An 18,797-nucleotide genomic window follows, 5' to 3' on the forward strand; every position below is an offset into this window, starting at 1 on the left:
CAAACAACTTCCTAGACCGGTCTTTGTTATGTATGTTTGTTGAAACAGCGTCATCAGTCTGCAGCTGCAATCTTCCCCAGTTCTTGTGATGCCTGCAAGAAATACCATCCAAGAATAACACTACGACTAGGTTCTATTATAACGGAGGCCGCGGCCTTGCCACAGTGAGCCCACCAGTTCCAATCAGATTACCGAAGTTAAGCGCTGTCGGGCGTGGCTGGCACTTGGATGGGTGACCATCCAGGCCACCATGCGCTCTTGCCATTTTTTCAGGGTGCACTTAGCCTAGTGATGCCAATTGAGGAGCTTCTCGACCGAACAGTAGCGGCTCCAGTCAAAGAAAACCATCGTACCAACTGAGAGAACAGTGTGCTGACCACACACCTGTCCTATCTGCATCCTCAGCTTAGGATGACACGGCGATCTGATGGTCCTGATGAGCCACTTGTGGCCTGAAGATGGAGTGCTTTGCTATTAAAACGGCATATTCGAAAGGCTGTGTTCTGTCATTGCTAACTATTCTTACAGTGCATGTTGCTGTCGGTTGGACGTGTCTTCCACTTGCGACCTTCAGCACAATCACTTTCGTATCATGGAACATAGTCTTCTGTAGTTGGCAACGGTAAGCATTAGACATTGTTGAAAAAGAAATCTCTGAGTCGACTAGTGCCGGGAAGGGTTAGCCCTCGATAATGTTGATGAGATTTCCTGTCATCTTGGTAGCTACATATATGTGGTGTCTTTTCTTTCGGACATGTTCAAAGGAAAAGACGCCGTTTTGATCCTGCAATCACTATGAATCAAGACACAAAGGAATTACCGGTAATAACATTAGCTGTCAGCGGGCACTGTTTTAAATCAATGAGGAAAGTTGGAAATTGATGCCGGACCAGGATTCGAACTTGAGTCTCCTGCTTAAGAGGCAGATACATTGACCACTGCACCACCCTGACACAGTGGTTATTTCAACTCCACGGACTGGCCTGTCACGGTTCCCATCAGACCCAAATTCTCATCTTATGGGCAAATTACTGATGTAGTGCCCCTTGGCCATTACCTTCATTAGGCGCAGCCTTTCATCAATTCCCAGAAGAGTTCGAGCGTATTGTGCATCAGCACTGAAGTGATCAATTGGTCATCTTCACCTTCATTATACAGGATAACGGGCAGGGGGCGCTACATCAGTAGTGGGTGGATAACTTGAGAATTTGAGTCTGATGGAAGGTGTTCTAGGGTAGCCTCTGCAGTTCCAATGACCACTGTGTCTGGATGGCGCAATGATCACTGTATTTGGCTAGCAAGTGGGAGACCCACGTTCAAACCCTGGTCCAGCACCAAATTTCAACTTTCCCCGTTGATTTCAGTCAATGCCCATTGGCAGCTAATTTCATTAATTACTTTGTATCTTCATCTTGGTAACTGTCATCCATCTCCCCAATTCTATTCAATACCTCCTCATTAGTTGTGTGATCTACCCATCTAATCTTCAGCATTCTTCTGTAGCAGCACATTTCGAAAGCTTCTATTCTCTTCTTGTCCAAACTATTTATCGTCCATATTTCACTTCCATACATGGCTACACTCCATACAAATATTTCAGAAACGATTTCCTGACACTTAAATCTATACTCGATGTTAACAAATTTCTCTTCTTCAGAAACGCTTTCCTTGCCATTGCCAGTCTGCATTTTATATCTTCATCAGTTACTTTGCTCCCTAAATAGCAAAACTCCTTTACTACTTTAAGTGTCTCATTTCCTAATCTAATTCCCTCAGCATCACCCGATGGAACAGTAAGCTACACAAATTTCTGTGAAGTCACTAGAAACTGGTTTTAGAGGTCTACATTACTTACACGTAGTGCGTTAACTGAGTGAATACTGCATTTCATTTCGAATGTGTCCTCTTTATTAACCGAATGGAACACACTTTGGAGATCCTTGGTTAGTAGCCGAAGAAATTAAATTGAACTAAAGAAAAAACACAACTGATGTAATAGGCCAAAGTAAATAGGCTTGAGTAATTAGAAATGAAATGGGAAATTTACATTACAAGTCCTCTCATTTTATAGGGGTGAGAGAACTAAATATCGAAAAAGATTAACTGGTTGAAATAATGTATTGCTGCAGTCTCAGATTTAGATGTAACTGCCTTGATTGACAGTAACAGAACACAGTGGTGTGTGACGTGCAGATACAGTTGTATCATAATGTGTAAAGGAAACAAGTAAATTTAAGGTAGTCACACAGTACGAAATTTCGCAACCTTCTACTTCTAAACTTTGAACTCGAATTAATGCTTCTCGCAGCTCTTAGCAGAGCACATTTCCGCTATCTTGATTCAGCATTTCTGTCTTACCACCTCTAAATAACGTAATGGTATTATTTTTGCGTCGTAATTGTCAAAATAGACAAGTCCATAACAGATGTTGCATTATCTCTGGCTCTAGACTGGAACTTTAAGACATTTCGCATAGTTAAAATTGTATGTGTAGTCATACTCATAATGAATGACTGCGTTTTGTGGTACGCAAGACAATATGCCATTTTCGAATAACCAGCAGAACATTAATTTGCAAATACATTAAAGGTTGGCGAACTTGCCACTGTGCGCGGCTACATTCGGATCACAGTTATTATTATTAGGTGGTGTTGCGCTCAGCTAGATAGCTATACAGCTTCACGTAAGATCTTTGGCACTGGGTCCAACGGAGTAGTTTCAGACAGGGCCAATTTTTATAATTAATTGTAGCTTTGTGTCTTTGTTGAGTTGTGCGAGAACTGCTTCTGTATATTCAGAAACGATCAAATTAACGTAAAAGGTATAAAAGTCGCGGAACAGGCCTAGAATTTCCATGAATTAAGGTTGCAGATGTAGTGAGTTGTTGGCTGTTTGAGGGTATGATCAACCATTTTTTGATCTATCAAGACTTCACTTCCGTGGCGTAGCTTATGCTATGATTCAAAATTTCTACGTTCTGACTGCTGCGAGGTAGTTCATATCGAACATGCGCGTAAACGGAAGCTGAAATTTGTCGTTAAAACGAGTAAAGGAGATATTATTAAGGTACGATTGAAGTTTTTCGGCTGTAATCTGTGTGGTGCTTTGTGTGTAGCGAATGTTTTTCTTTAAGTAAATCTATAATATTGAGCATTGAATCACATTTTTAAGGAGAGCGGCGGAAACAAGAAGAATCATGGTATCAACCAGACTCTCCGGAAATTTTGGCGGTGGAGGTGAAAGCCCTACAGCAGGGCCCGAACCAGGACCGTCCAAATCAGCTCGCACTAGCTTGGTACAAACGTCAATTTGTGAACCCAGTACAAGCGTGGTAATTGTGAAGCCAGCCGAACCAAAACCACCACCTACTTTGTTAGACTTTCCTGCCGAGATTCTGGAGAAAATCTTTTCGTACCTGAGTTTTAAAAATGTAGCACATCTTCGTCCGGTAAGTTCAGATTTTTTTGTGCGGTCTACGGGCCTGTAATCAATAAATTTCGTGCCTATCGTAAAAAAGTTTGCTGTAGGGTTTTTTCTACATGCATTGTTTGACTATAGTGTTAAGTTGTAGATCGTGTGTAATGTTTCCAGCTATTACTAAATGGTAAAAAGTCAGTATGTTGAATGTCCGTCTTGCGATATTCTCTTCTTGCGTAGATTAGTTGCGGAGGAAGTAGGCTTGAATTTCGAGTTTTTATCTAGCATCCTCCATTTTGTGCGTCACATATGACCTTAGTGTAGAGAAGGTAATGTGGTATGGCACAGAGAGGTTTTTTAAATTCAGATTCAGTAGGCAGCCGAAAATAAATTTTAATATAAGCCTATCTTGTCATTTAGGATTATTTTCTTCCATGAATCTGCAATTGTGTGTTTGTCTCTATTCTATGGAGAAACATTCCTAATATTTGCCACTGCCTCCAGCATTTTCTTGTTTAACAATTAGCCTAGTTGTTCACATTTCTGGTATTTTGTTTGTACAGTAAGTTAATTTCAGTTTTAACCACAGGAGGTTGTGCTCTAGATGAAGCAGCTATTTATCCACTTGTGTTCTTCAAATTTGCTCTCAATTTTTTAGCCCCTCCAAGCTGCTGCTGAATAGCAACAGGAGTGGTTTGATAAGTATGTTGTTTAAATACCAAGATGGCTGCTATATGTAGTGCAAATCTATGCTGCACACTCATGAGTCTTAAACTGAGTTGCTTTGTCAAGCCCTAAATGAACTTATCAATTTAAATAGTAATGGCAACAAACCACTGAATACTAGATGTGATATCGTGCAAAAGAAGTGTGTTTTTTAAAGATCAAAGATGTGCATTATAGACATAAGATAGCATGTACTGTGAAACATTAATAAATATATTCTCGGAAAACTATGTAGAACACACAATTTAGAACCCTACACAAATAGAAGTGACCTCTTTAAGGATGTCCACAGCAAAACTGGTATCCTTGACCATGATGTGGTTGTGGCAACAATGATTACCAGAGTACAAAGCACCACTAAAATGTGCAGAAAGATACATATGTTCAGTAAAACTGATAAAAAAAAAATCTGTGGTGATATCTCAATGAGGAGCTTGACACTCTTACCACAGGACAGGAGCGTGCAGAGGAACTATGGCTCGGGTTTAAAAGAGTAGCTATCTGTACACTGGCTAGATATATTCCCAGTACAACAGTTAATGATGGGAGGGACCCCCTGTGGTATGCAATCACTTTGAAGAAACTTCTAAAGAAACAGATTACTGCATAATAGATATAAAACAAAGTGTAGGTCTATATATGTAGGGAGATGCTCAATGAAGCCCATTTGGCTGTCAAGATAAGAATATGAGTAGCCTTCAGTGACTACTGTAGCAGAATATTGTCAAATGATCTTTCACAAAACCCAAAGAAGTTGTGGACATAAGGCTGTTAGTGGCACTAAAATTAATGTCCAGTCCATATCAACTGAGACGAGAACTGAAATAAAGGTTAGCAAAGCAAAAGCTGAAATGCGTAATACCATTTTCAAATGTAACTTTACGAATAGTCCCAATTTAATCCTCATACCACTGACAAGATTAATGAAATAAGTATTCGTGTCAGTGATGTTGAGAAACAGCTAAGATCGTTAAAATTGAACAAAGCTCCACGGCCTGATGGTATCCCTTTCAGATTCTATACTGAATGTGCAGCTGAGTTTACCCCTCTTGTAACTATCATCTGGCATAGATCCCTTGAACAGTAGACCCTGCCTAGTAGTTGCAAAAACTTACAGATAACACCCATCCACAAGAACGGTAGTAGAAGTGATCCACAAAATTACCATCAGATATTCCCGACATAGATTAGTTGTAGAATCTTAGAAAATTTTATTAGCTCATACATAATTATGTACCTAGAACAGAATGACCTCCTCCGTGCTAACCAGTATGGGTTCCAAAAACATCGTTCATTCGAAATCCAACTTGCACTTTTCTCACGTGGAATACTGAAAGCTTTGGATCAAGGCAGTCAGGTAGATGCAATATTTCTTGATTTACGAAAAGCATTTGACTCAGTACCACATGTACACTTAGTGTCAAAAGTGCGATCATATGGGGTATCAACTGAAATTCGTGACTGGATTGAGGACTTTTTGGTAGGTAGGATGCAGCATGTTAGCTTGGATAGCCATCATCAGATGTAATGTCAGATGTGCCCCAGGGAAGTGTGTTGGGACACTAGCTGTTCCTGTTATATATTAATGACCTTGCAGACAAAATTAATAATTACCTCAGACTTTTTGCAGAAGATACAATTACGTATAGTGAAGCACTATCTGAAAGAAGTTGCATAAATATTCAGTTCAAAGTGGTGTGGAGACTGCAAACTTGCTTTAAAAGTTCAGAAATGTAAAACTCTGTGCTTGATGAAATTCAAAAGAAAGTAGTAATCTTACTATAATATCCATGATTCACAATTGGAAGTGGTCAACTCATATGAATGTGTGTATAACACCTTATAGAGATGTGAAATTGAACAATCTCATAGGCTTGGTCATGGTTAAAGCAGGTGGTAGATGCAATTTTGTTGATAGAATGCTAGGGAGGTGTAATTCATCTGCAAAGGATATTGCTTACAAATAACTTGTGACACATTTTAGGATATTGCTCAAATGTGTAGGAACCATACCAAGTAGGACTAATCTGCATATATTGAGAATATATGGGGAAGGGTAGCATGGATTGTCACAGGTGGAAGTCTGTTAGAGACACTAAAGGAACTGAACTGAAAGATCGTGTTGATAGACAGACTATTCAGTGTACATCTACATCCATACTCTGCAAGCCACCTGACGGTGTGTGGCGGAGGGTACTTTGAGTACCTATATCGGTTCTCCTTTCTATTCCAGTCTCGTATTGTTCATGGAAATAAGGATTGTCGGTATGCCTCTGTGTGGGCTCTAATCTCTCTGATTTTATTTTCATGGTCTCTTTGCGAGATATACGTAGGAGGGAGCAATTTACTGCTTGACTCCTTGGTGATGGTATGTTCTCGAAACTTCAACAAAAGCCCGTACCGAGCTACTGAGCGTATCTCCTGCAGAGAGTTCCACTGGAGTTTATCGATCATCTCCATAATGCTTCCGCGGTTACTAGATGATCCTGTAACGAAGCGCGCTGCTCTCTGTTGGATCTTCTCTATCTCTTCTATCAACCCTATCTGATACGGATCCCACACTGGTGAGCAGTATTCAAGCGTACTGTAACCTACTTCCTTTGTTTTCGGATTGCATTTCCTTAGGATTCTTCCAATGAATCTGTCTGGCATCTGCTTTACCGATGATCAACTGTATATGATCATTCCATTTTAAATCACTCCTAATGTTTACTCCCAGATAATTTATGGAATTAACTGTTTCCAGTTGCTGACCTGCTATATTGTAGCTAAATGATAAGGGATCTTTCTTTCTATGTATTTGCAGCACATCTGCTAACAAAGTTTCAGGATCCAGCTCTAAATGATTATTCTGTGAATATATGCAACCATGTACATTTCACTCATACAGGGATTGTGAGGAGAAGATCAAAATAATTCAGTCATTCTTCTAGCACTCCGTATGTGAGTTGAATGGGAAGAAACCCTGATGATAGGTACAATAGGGCTCACCATCTGCCATGCACCGCGCGCGCGCGCGCACACACACACACACACACACACACACACACACACACACACACACACACACACACACACACACGTAATCCAAGGTCTAAGTTAGGTTGAAAGGTGATCATTTGAGAATTGACAAAGCCAACATGTGTGAAAGCTAAACTTGGCTCTTGTTAACAGATTGACCTGTAGTGGAGCCTAATGTTTACATCTGCAGCGTATTCAAGCACAGTTTGCCACATTTAACTCTTTTCAACATAAAAACCGAAATTGCAAGTTAAATTTAGGAAATGTACTTTCGGTAATGGACAAGCCTGAATATACTGATGCACATATATCATAAATAAATTGCAAAATATTAAAGAGGCCCCCACTGTGTAATGTTTACTGAAAAAGTATTCATCTGAAACGTAGCAAGGTTCTCAATCTTGTTTATTTTGCTCTCACTGACTCAGTGCATGTACCTCCTAAATTATTTTCCTTGCACTTGGACTTACCATTACTACATTACCTAAGTGAACTGTTATGTTAAAAAAAATCATACTGAAATTTACTTTCCCTGTTTGTGGTATTATTTTTAATAGTTCTTAGTAGTTTTATTTTTGCACATTACTGAGAGGCTTGATATGATCCAATACGTTAAACAATGTTTCAGAGGGTCCTTTAATGACTCAGTGCAGAGCTAGTATGAGTGACAACTTCGCTAAATGTGTTAACAATCAATTTGTTATTTAATCTGGAGAGTTTCTAGGTAGAGTAACTTAGGACTACAGTTAACGGGTCGACAGAAGCGTCCGATCCCACGCGTCGGCTTTGACCCGTGACGTAAGGGTGTTGTCGTGTGTGACGTCATGACGGCGCGGAGTTTTGTTTGAATGCGGCTGTCTCCAGTTCTGTTTTATCTTATTTTATTAACTTTTCTGATCTGGTCGTTCTATCTCGTGAGATTAATCTTTTTTTATTTTATTTTTTTTTTTTTTTTTTAAACACTTATTACTTATTTTAATTATCTGTTTCCTCCAATTTCTGTTTTAGTTTATTATATTTATCTTTCTGATCTGTTCGTTCTATCCCGTGAGATTATTTATTTATTTATTTTTTTTTTTAATGACAAAAAAACGCTAATCAGCTTCTGAAGCATCTTTATCTTCTATGGGTTGCAGGGGTTACGACCCCTGGGGAGGTGGGTGGGTATTCATGCATGGCTGTCTTCACTTACACGTTTTAGCTACGCAATGCGTCTAAATTTGTTTATATTTAGTTTGCCCCCCACCCAAAACACCCCATTTCCCGCGCTTGTCCCGTTAGTGTCAATAGGCTTCTTGTGGAAAGTGTGTGGGTTTGTTTTTGTTTCCGCCATATTTGTGACGTCATGGGTCAAAACAGACGGGCGGGATCGGACGCTTCCGTATTTCCCAGTTAACTTCAATCAAAGGCATACTGTAAAGTGTCAAATGACTATCTGAATAAATATTCCCCATATGAATGTAGTGTCTAGTGGAGAGATCTTTTTACGCATGTTGGATGGCCCCCTGTTCTGTTCCATTTGCATATGTAATGGAGGAAAAGCTGCTGTTGTATGCCTATGTACACAACCTAATTTATTCTCATAATCTCTGTGTGAAATGTATGATGGGTGCTGCAGATTTGAAAACTACCTAGTACAGTGGGTTACTAAATTACCAACAGTGTTTTGGGAGACTATTGTCTACCTTCTAAAAATCCCCATTTATGTTCCCTCAGTATAACGGTTCCTCTTTCGTGATGGCTATACCAGCTGGCAGCGTTGTGGCAATGAGCTCCTTTTCAAATTTGTGAGGCAAACATTTTGCAGATCTCATTTTTTTTTCTTCTAGTATCACTTTGTAGTACTACCTCTAAATATTTAAAACTATTAGATGCTCTGAAGTTTAACACAAATTTTTGGATCTGGTACTGTTTTACATCTTTCTGCTAGGGGACATTAGCTTCGACGTATCCATAGTTGAAGGGAATGTCATTCACTACACAGTGTAAACGCTGCCAAATGTACATCTACTTAATTTCCTTGCAGTCATACTTTTCTGTATGCAATGCCATAATTAGTCAACAGTGTTAGTGATGCTGACTGTATTGCGACTGAAATGAACCAATTTTTATTCAAATAGGCTTGCATTTACAAGCAGAATCTTTCAAATCCCTCTTAAGGTCTTTGCGATTCAGATTTTCAGCGTTTTGCTTCTGTCATAGTTCAGTCCAATCTGGTGCTCTGTTTCTAATGACTCCATGATGAGTATGCTGTTTAAGTCTATTTCTTCAAGACAATCACAAATTTGGGAGGCTACTTTGTCTTTGTTGTTCATTCTCACTTTGATATAAAGTCAAATACTTTCCATTTGTGAAGGAAGACAATGTACACACACACACACACACACACACACACACACACACACACACACACACACACACTTGATTTGTAGTGATTTTGGGGATACTTACATTCGGCTGTGACTGGTCTGTTACTATAAGCATTATTGTGATTGACACTGATCTGTAGTGTAGCCCAAGGTCTAGGTTCAGGACAAAGGCCAGGTTGGTTGAGAGTAGAATTCAAGAAATGTTTTAATTGAAATTCTCACTGAAACTTCTATTTCTCCACTGATCTATGATAGCATAGATGCTATATTGGTCATGTGAGGGTGCCATGTTGTGCTGCAGATCAAACCCATTACGTTGTATTCTTTGCTACAAAGTAATGTCTCCATATTTTTGTCCTTTTGTTAATACCTGTTGAGATATTGCTCAGTCAACTTAGCACATTGCTGACACAAGTTGCAACCCTTCAACGCTAGAGAGCTTCAAAGTGCAGCATGTAACACGGTACTGTCTCGGTACGTGAGAAACGGCGTGTTATAGTTTCTCACTGCAGAAAATGTTGTCCACACATAGAGCGCACACTCCTTCAGCATGACTGCCAGGCCACAAGAGTGCTGTGACATCTGCAAGAATCAGATGCCTTGGTTGTTCACTGTCATTGACCATTCTCCATACACCCCCGAGTTGGCATCGTCTGATTTTCATTGGTTTCCAAAATTTGAAGAAAACCTTTGTGAATTTTATTTTGATAGCGATGAAGTGGTGCAAGCAGTGGTGAGGTTGTGGCTCTGTTTACACTCAAGTTTTGTACGGTGATGGTATCAACAAACTGGTCTCTCGTTGGGAGAAATATGCTAATCACCAGGGTGATTATGTTGAGAAATAAATAAGTAGACATGCAAAGTAAAGATGTAGAATGTTAATGTTTTATTTAAAAAGTTTTGACCGAGTGAGGTGACGCAGTGGTTAGCATATCGGACTCGCATTCGGAGGGTGGCGGTTCAAGCCCACATCCGATCATTCTGATTTAGGTTTTCTGTAATTTCCCTAAATGATTTAGGTTTTCTGCAATTTCCTTCAGATAAATGTCAGGATGGTTCCTGTGAAAGGGCACAGCTGACTTCCTTCCCCATCCTTCCCTAATTTGATGGGGCCAATGTCCTCGCTGTTTGGTCCCCTCACCCAAATGAACCAACCTACCTCTCTTCCCGGTGCTCCAAACCTCCCTTCCTTATCATATTAACTACATTAAAAAGCTTTGAGTCTTCACATAAGTTTGGAGGCATTACTTTTCAGGATGGCCTCGTACTTACATCATTCAGAAGGAAGCAAATTGCAGTCAGCATCTAGGGTTGCCACAAGTTCTGGAAATTGAGGATTATCAGGGAATTTAAAACGGATCAAGGATATGTCGATTTGAAAAAGACATTGGAAAAATCTCAGTTCTGTCTCAGTAGATGAAATGGTTTGTTTATTGTGATAGCGTGCATCGTCACTGGCTGGGCACTGCTTCCCTACTCCCTCATTCTTACTGTTTCTCCCCTTACTACCACTTCAGTCAGTACTGCCACCACTTTGTGCCACTAGGCTAGCAGCTGATGAGAGGCAGGGAGGCTTGAGAAATGGTTTGTTTGAATCTGATTCTCAGAGATTGTTGACGCAGTGGCTGGAGACGGCGACAATGTGCGCACGAGTTGTCTGAGTGATTGTATGAGTGTGTTTGTGCTCTCGTTTTCTGACAAAGGCCGTGACTGAAAATTTAGTTGTGAGAGTGTGATTGTTTTTTCTACGTGCCTGTCTGTCTGGCTCGGCAGTTATCTTTACAGTGAGTTCCTACCTATCCTTGCTAGTACTGTTTCTCAGAGCATTTGCGCAAGTTACCTGTTACATGGGTCACTGCTGTCTCATTTCATCAATGTGGTGTCTGTGATCCATGAATAGCTGGCCACAAGAGTGAACTTGCACAACAGGCCAAAACTGCAGACGATTTCTGCAGGTACCTCTAATTGACTGGGCCTGCCAATCTGAAGCTCATCGTTTCCCATTAATGTGTGAGCCCTGCCCGTCAGATCTAGTCTCACCAATCTGTCTGTAGGCCGGGTCTGTTTGTGTGTGGCTCAGTGTGGAGAATTTTCGTGGTTTATCCATCCTTGGCAGGCCAGAGGCCACTGGCAGTAGATTTCAGGCATTGAGACTGTCTCACCACAAGTACATTGTACAGTGTGGTGTTTTATAGACATTTTACTTATTCTAGTACATTTTCGCACTTTGAAAGTAGTTTATATATTAGAAAGTATGGATGATAAGAAGAAAGCTGTGGCAGTTGCTGGTGGTTTGTATGCTATGTACTCATATATTTCTCAAAAGAAAAATCACAGAAGAGATCTAAAGTAATAGACATAACTCAGTGGTAAAACTGACAATATCGAACGTAGTAGAACCAACATTTTATTTGTGGCCACCTATAGTGTTGGTTTACACAAATCTTCCCCACCTTATCCACTTCTTTAAAGAGGCCTGCATTTTTCTGAGGTTATTTCGGAAATCGGTGAAGGTATTTTAATCTGTCATTGGACTCCCAGGAAATGTGTATTTTTGTCATCACATGTTTAGTTTTATTGAAATAAAACAGTGGTTTTAATGAAACACATGCACCATATGGCTTGCTTTCACCATCTACAAACAGTTCATTACAAAAGATGTTGATGTTAGTACTTCAGATTTTTGCTCACACAGGGGAGAAATAAAGAAGTCCTTACTTTTTTATCAACTTACGTCTTTACTTACCCTCGACACCTCAAAGTTTGTCAGGGAAAAATGCTAAAACTTCTCTGAAACCAAGGGGAATGTCAACGAATTTCGCATGGGGGAAACTTGCGGCAAACCTGGCATCGTTATTTTTGCGTTTCGTGATGTTTTGTAGTTGCCACATTTAACTGTGCAATAGTTTGATCCTTCAGGGTTCTGTGTACTGTTCGCACTCTTTCTGTGAAGTTCTCAACGTAACAGAAATTAGAGACTTATTCTTCCTTATTAATGCAGAAAGATTATACACCTCTTCTTTGTTTGTTGTAGTTACATTATTCAGTTTGCTGACTTTCAGGTGACAGTCCAGTATTACACTCTAGTCCTGAACTTAAGCTTCCTCCAAATATGATGCCATGTGACATCAAAGAACAAAGGTTCAGAAACTTCATGATGTTTGTAGTTTGATGCAGCTCTCAATGCTAATCTGTCATGCACAGGCCTCTCACCTTTAAATGTTTACTGAACCATGCATCAACTTGAACCTGCTAACCAAAATCAAACCTCACTTAACAGTTCTGTTTTACCCACACTTGCCTCCTTTAACAGATAAGTTATTTCTGAATGGCTCAGGATGTTCCTGTCAACCTCTTAACAAGTCACTTCACACCCCAGATCTCTGCATCTCCATTCTTCCACATTTTAAAAGCTTATGTTTTCTTGTCTGTATTATTTATCATCTAAGTTTAAATTCCCTGTGAGGCTACGTTGAAGACTACTTTGAAACCTTCTGACACCTAAATTTAATGTAATTGAATAGATAAAAAAATCTGCTCGCCAAGCAGCAGCAGGAGTATACATGTATAAAGGTATTGAAATCTGCAAGCTTTTGGAGCCTGTGGCTCTTCCTCCTGGCAGAAACGTTTCAACAGAAAGTAAAGGACCAGTGAGGGGTGGGAAATGGGGAGAGTTCAGAAAAGTCACCCGGAATCCCAGGTCGGGGGACGAAAAGTATTCGGAAGGCATGTGTGGTGAAACGGGCGCAGAGTTTGCAACTCATGTTGTAGAGCATACTCTGCAACAGGACATTGTGTGTTGCCACTGTACACCCTCTGTCTGTGCCCTTACACTCCCAGCAATGTATCAGTTAGCATGAATGATCAGAGACAAAGTATTTATGCTGTAAACACACAATATCCAATTGCAGAGAATACTCGGAAACATGGCAGATGTGACCTCAGTGCCTGTTTCACCACACGTGTCTTCTGGATTTTTCCCTCAGGCAAGAGATTCTCAGAACTCCACAGTGGAGGCTAGCATTACATGTCCTTGGTTCTTGTCTTTCGCTGGCCTTCGTTTACATAAATTTGATCTCGGTATTTCTGCCCAGTAAATATTTCTTTCTTCACTCCTGGTTAGTTTTCTATATCATTTGTTTTCTGATCTGCCTATTCCCTTCCTCCCCCACCTCTACCACATACTACAGTGCACATTGCTTTCCACTCTTATTAACTTGTGCACTATGTTTTGTTAGTATTCTGTCTTGTTTATTAACCTACCTTCAACCTTTAAGCTCTCGGGTTTTCCAGTCTTGTCCAGTGCAGGCTCCAACAGTCAGTCTTTCCTTCTCATCCTGTCTTGATAAGTCTCCCCAGATCTGGTGTTACGCATAATTTTCCTGGACTTTTCCTGTTATCTTAACTTCACCAGTCCTTTATCTGGAAGCCCCTCTTCATTTCCCTATGACCTTCTGCCAGGAAGAGGAGTCACTGGCTTAGAAAGCTAGCAAATTTCTATATATTTATAGGTTTGTTCTTTCATGTCTTGCTCGGTAATTTTATCTGTACAGTTACATTAGATTTTCAAAAATTGATTATTTTTATCAACTCGTAATTTTGTATCTCTTGTTAGTATATTTATCTTTTTGACAATATCTTTTCTTGCCATTGCCAGCATTATTTTATAAATTTTATTTCCGCCAACATAAGATATTTTGCTGTCCAAGTAATAAAGCTTAGGGCCCACCTATTTCCTTCATTCTCTAATTTCATATTCAGATTCCTTCAGTATTGCCTATTTCACACTTCAATGCCTTACCTTCATTTAATTTCTGTTGATGTTCAGATTATAATCTCTTTTTCAAGACACTATCTATTCACTTCATCTGATCTCCAATTTGCTTTGTCTTATCTGCCAGAATTATGCTGTCATTATCAAACATTAGATGCAATTTTATTCTTCGTGCACTTTTATAAATTTTCTAAATATCCCTTTGGTTTCCTTTACTGCTTGCTGTAAGTACATATTTAATAAGATGAGGGGTAGAAGCTATGATCATAGATATCATCTTTAGCTAATTTTTGCTTATTTTCTAAGAAACATGTTGCTACATTTCTCCAGAACCGAAATTGAGCTTCTTAAGAGAACTCTTGTTGGTATTTTGCCCAGAACCAAAATTGAGCTTCTTAAGGTAACTCATGTTAGTATTTTGTGACCAAGGCTTTGTAAACTAATGGAAATACTTTGCTTAAAATAAATTTGTTATGTTTCTGAGAGTAGAATGATAGGGCCATGCGTCAATCACAGCTGTTTCTTGGGTTCCATGTGCTTGCTCTTGGGTGTTCTGCAGACACAGCAAGTGCCTTGCTGAGCATTAGATTCCAAGGAGTGACAGGTTTTCAGGAGCATATGGCATGTTGTGTGAAAGGTGACAATTCCGCTCCGCCCCACTGCCATCTGTCCATCAGAAAATTATTTTGATCAAAGTCAAGTACTACGGCATCACTTGCATTCAGGATGGGTTACAAATTCTGATGAGTTTTAGGGGTCCCTGTCTGAGTCAGTAAAAACTGAACTCTTACAGGCTCACTTCATTGTCTGTCTGTTTTCTCCCTGTCCAACTTTTAAGAGGTTCCCCCGTTTCTTTCCCCCGAATTGGGTAGAAGTATAAAGCTGAAATTTGTGACATACAATGGTCTATGGTCCTTTCAGTGTAAAAAATTAAGCTTCTATGCGAGTGAAATCAAAAATATACTGTCATTAATCACATATTTTGATACCTGCAAGCTCACTCAGTGCCTGTAGGGTGCTTCCTGTTTTACATATAATCAGGAATTTTTTTAAGAAAAAAATTTCATAGCACAACTGAAAAAAAAATTGTCATTTGTTCTCAGACTTTGACTGACAAGACCCCTACTTCTCAGCAAAGTCCGAGTGGGGTGGCACTGTGGTTAGCACACTGGACTTGCATTCTGGAGGGTAATGGTTCAAACCCATATTGAACCACCCTGATTTAGGTTTTCCATAAATTGTTTAAGGCAAATGTCGGTATGGTTCCTTCGAAAGGGTATGGCCAATTTCCTTGCTCATCCTTCCCTAATCAGAGCTTGTGCTCTTTCTCTGATGACCTCATTGTCGATGGGACATTAAACGCTTGTCTCGTCCTCCTCTCAGCAAAATGTAGACATATGAAGCTGAAAATTGTCGCATACTAAGGTGTAAGCTTGTAAGATAATGCTATCAAAATATACAAAAACTGGAGAGGGGAGAAAAGAAAACAGGGGGAAGGCACTATTGATGTCATCTGCATTGGAGCATTCGTGGGATCAGTGGGGACGAATGAAAATATTTACCGGGCTGTGATTCAGACTCTGGATCTCCTGCTTACTAGGCAGTTGCATTAAGCACTAAGCCATTCGGACACACCACCTATCCGGGGTTCCTATCCATGTCTTCGCCCTCCATGTTCGATACTTTGAGATTTGAGCAGGAGACCAGACATAATTGTGCATCTGGCCTGAAGAAGTTGGATTCAGTTCTCATTGAGGGGAATCAATTACGTACATGTGTGGTGTCTGTACTTTCCAATACGTCATAAATAAGTGCTAGTGTTGATAACAGGCAAAAATTGTCGAATTTCCTGTTTCCTGGGCTGCAAGGGATAATAATAGTAATGTTCCCAAAGTTGATGATTAATTTTCTTGTTGGCTATTATTTAGCTAACTGTAGTTCGTGACTGTGACTGACTGACTGTGTGGGCTTGTTGGCCCTCTTTCCCATAGTCTGCAGTCTAGAATATTGCTGGTAATGATGTTACTTAACACCTAAAATACTGTGAAATGAATGCGATGAGTTTTTTCAGAGGCATTTTTCATGTGTTCTTAGAAACCAACACAGTTAACTCTTCATGATAAATTTGGATAAGAAATTAGTTCATGGAGAAGAAGTAGAGTTTTTCCAATGACACCATAGTTCTGTCAGTGACAGGAAAGGACTTGAAAGAGCAGTTGAGAAGGGTAGACTGTGTCTTGAACGGAGGATATAAGATGAACATTAGTAAAAGTAAAATGAGGGTAATGGAATGTAGTTAGATTAAATTAGATGATGCTAAGGAAATTGGATTAGGAAGTGAGATGTTAAAAGTAGTAGCTGAATTTCGTTATTTAGGCAGCAAAAAACTGATGATGGCCAAAGGCATAGCCCATATCAATTCAGGCAGGCTAGGAAAAAATCTTATCATAGTCTCGGATGTTATATTGAATTTAGCATATGTTAAAATTAAGGACTGAGTAAGGAACATGTAGTTTTTTGTTTTCTCCAAAAAAATTCTGAAAAGATAACACTGTGCTTACCATTTTGAAGATGCAAATTTTGGAAAAAAATTTTAAATGCTGTATCTCTGGAACAGTTCTAGACATTTTGTTTGTTTATTTTAAACATAGGCCTAATTGCGTTATAATTACAAAGAAATCCTCCTTTGGACTTTTCTGTCAAAGTTCTTTTACTATAAAGTTCTGAACTTTCTTTATAATTTATGGAAAAAATACTTTTTTAAAAATGCCAGTCCATAATTTTTCCCCTTTTGATTATTACCGTATAGTTCTACATTCCCTGAAAGGGAGAGCTTCCACTTTTAGGTTGAACAGGTTTTATAAACAACTGAAATTTTTCCCATACATTAAACCTGTTTTGTTACCACATTATCATATAACAAGCTCATAAAAATCAAAGCCTAGCCTTATTTAACATATCTTGGTTTTGAAAGGTGAGTAAGAGACTCATTTTTCAATCATTTAAAATGGTTCCAAAATGTATGTGAAAGGTCCAAAGACCTCAATGTTTCAATTTATACAACTTCTGTGCACTCTGTTTTGTATGGAAATTAGCCAGTGAATGAACTAAAAACATGTTCCACAGCTTCAGTATCTTCCTTTTATATAGAGTGATGCCTTCCTGTTGAATCAATAGGAACTGGAGCACTTACAATCTTCAAAACATTGTGAACAGAAAATGAGCACTGTCCTTCAGCTGGAAACCTGTATCCAGCAGCTGGTCCATGTGGTACCATAAAGTTACTACAGTTTCGTTTAACTCATAACTGGTATCTATAATCTCTGCAATCTACCAGTCAGTCATGCCACAAACATCCCCCTTCTTAGGTTGTGAATCTGAATATTATCCTACTGTTTGAGGTGTTGCCCGAACGAACGAAATTTCTTTGTTGCTCTTTAAAGTGCGTGCAGTGTGTTATCCCATTATTCTGAGTCCAAAAATGTGTCTTCAGAATTCCTTTCACAGTAGTAGTTTGTGTGGACCATTTTTTTTTCTTTCTCTCTCTCTCTCTCTCTCTCTCTCTCTCTCTCTGCTCACAGAATTCTTCGATTTCCCCTTCGGATAAAAGAATAAGGGCTGTGGATGTGTAAAATTTCAAGACTCTCGTGAAATCCTCAGCGTTCTGAATTGCAGCTGTATTTGGTCTAGAAAGATTGTTTTGTAGCATGGTGCTTCAGCAGGCCTCCTACACCATCACAAGGCCCCTTCCTGTGACCGGTAGCACTGTATACACAGTCAGTTGGCACAAGTGGTGTACTCAATTCAAACAGCTGGTAATGATTTTGAAAATGACTAGGAGCAATAATGATAATCTTCTGTGCCCTTGCGCATTGCTAGTAAAGCATGTGCTGAGTCATGTCCTGTTTCATCACTTATAACTGCAACACTTGTGGTCTTGTTTTGAAAATGTCACTCCTGTAAAAACTGAAACGTGGTCAGTATTCAATGATACCCTTGTACTTCTTGTGGGAGAATTACAGACCAGTTCTCAGCAAAATCAGTGATGCACTAAACATAGTTCTTCAGCCTGTACACACCCTTTCAGTTCTGCAATGTGTTGTTGCAATTTTTTCAGATGCTGGTGTGTTACTGCTTTCACTGTCCATTCACCAAGTCCATCAATTAAACTGTCAAAGGCAGCAGTTTTCTTAATTAGTTTATTTTCCTCCCGTGTTGCTTATGTAATTTCTGCATAATTATCTGCTATGTCTTCCAGGCCAAGTGGTTCTAAAGTCAGTTCTCCCTCTCCAGGGCAGTCACCACATTCTTGAAACAAACCAGTCTCTTGCTTTGTCACAGACTACTAATGACTTCACACGCCCAACCAAGTTGTCATATGTCACATGGTGCAGTAAGTTCTTCAAAGTTACCACACAAAGTTCAAAATTCGTGCAGTACACACGTAAATAGACATTCCTAGGTGGGTGTGGAGCTACCCACTTAGGTCG

General features: G+C 39.6%; 1 protein-coding gene across 2 annotated transcripts in view; it reads left to right on the top strand.

Moving 5' to 3' along the window:
* The first annotated feature begins 2,677 nt into the window (after nt 1–2,677).
* LOC124552545 (F-box only protein 28) overlaps nt 2,678–18,797 on the top strand; it is a 94,265-nt gene continuing 78,145 nt past the window's right edge. For both annotated transcript variants that reach the window (XM_047126862.1, XM_047126863.1), the window contains exons 1-2: nt 2,678–3,066; nt 3,172–3,448. In XM_047126862.1, coding sequence (XP_046982818.1) covers nt 3,197–3,448 — 252 coding nt within the window. In that variant the 5' untranslated portion in view covers nt 2,678–3,066; nt 3,172–3,196. The remainder of the gene's footprint in view (nt 3,067–3,171; nt 3,449–18,797) is intronic.

This window comes from Schistocerca americana, chromosome 10 (genome assembly GCF_021461395.2).
Source record: "Schistocerca americana isolate TAMUIC-IGC-003095 chromosome 10, iqSchAmer2.1, whole genome shotgun sequence".
In the NCBI taxonomy this organism is placed as follows: domain Eukaryota; kingdom Metazoa; phylum Arthropoda; class Insecta; order Orthoptera; family Acrididae; genus Schistocerca; species Schistocerca americana.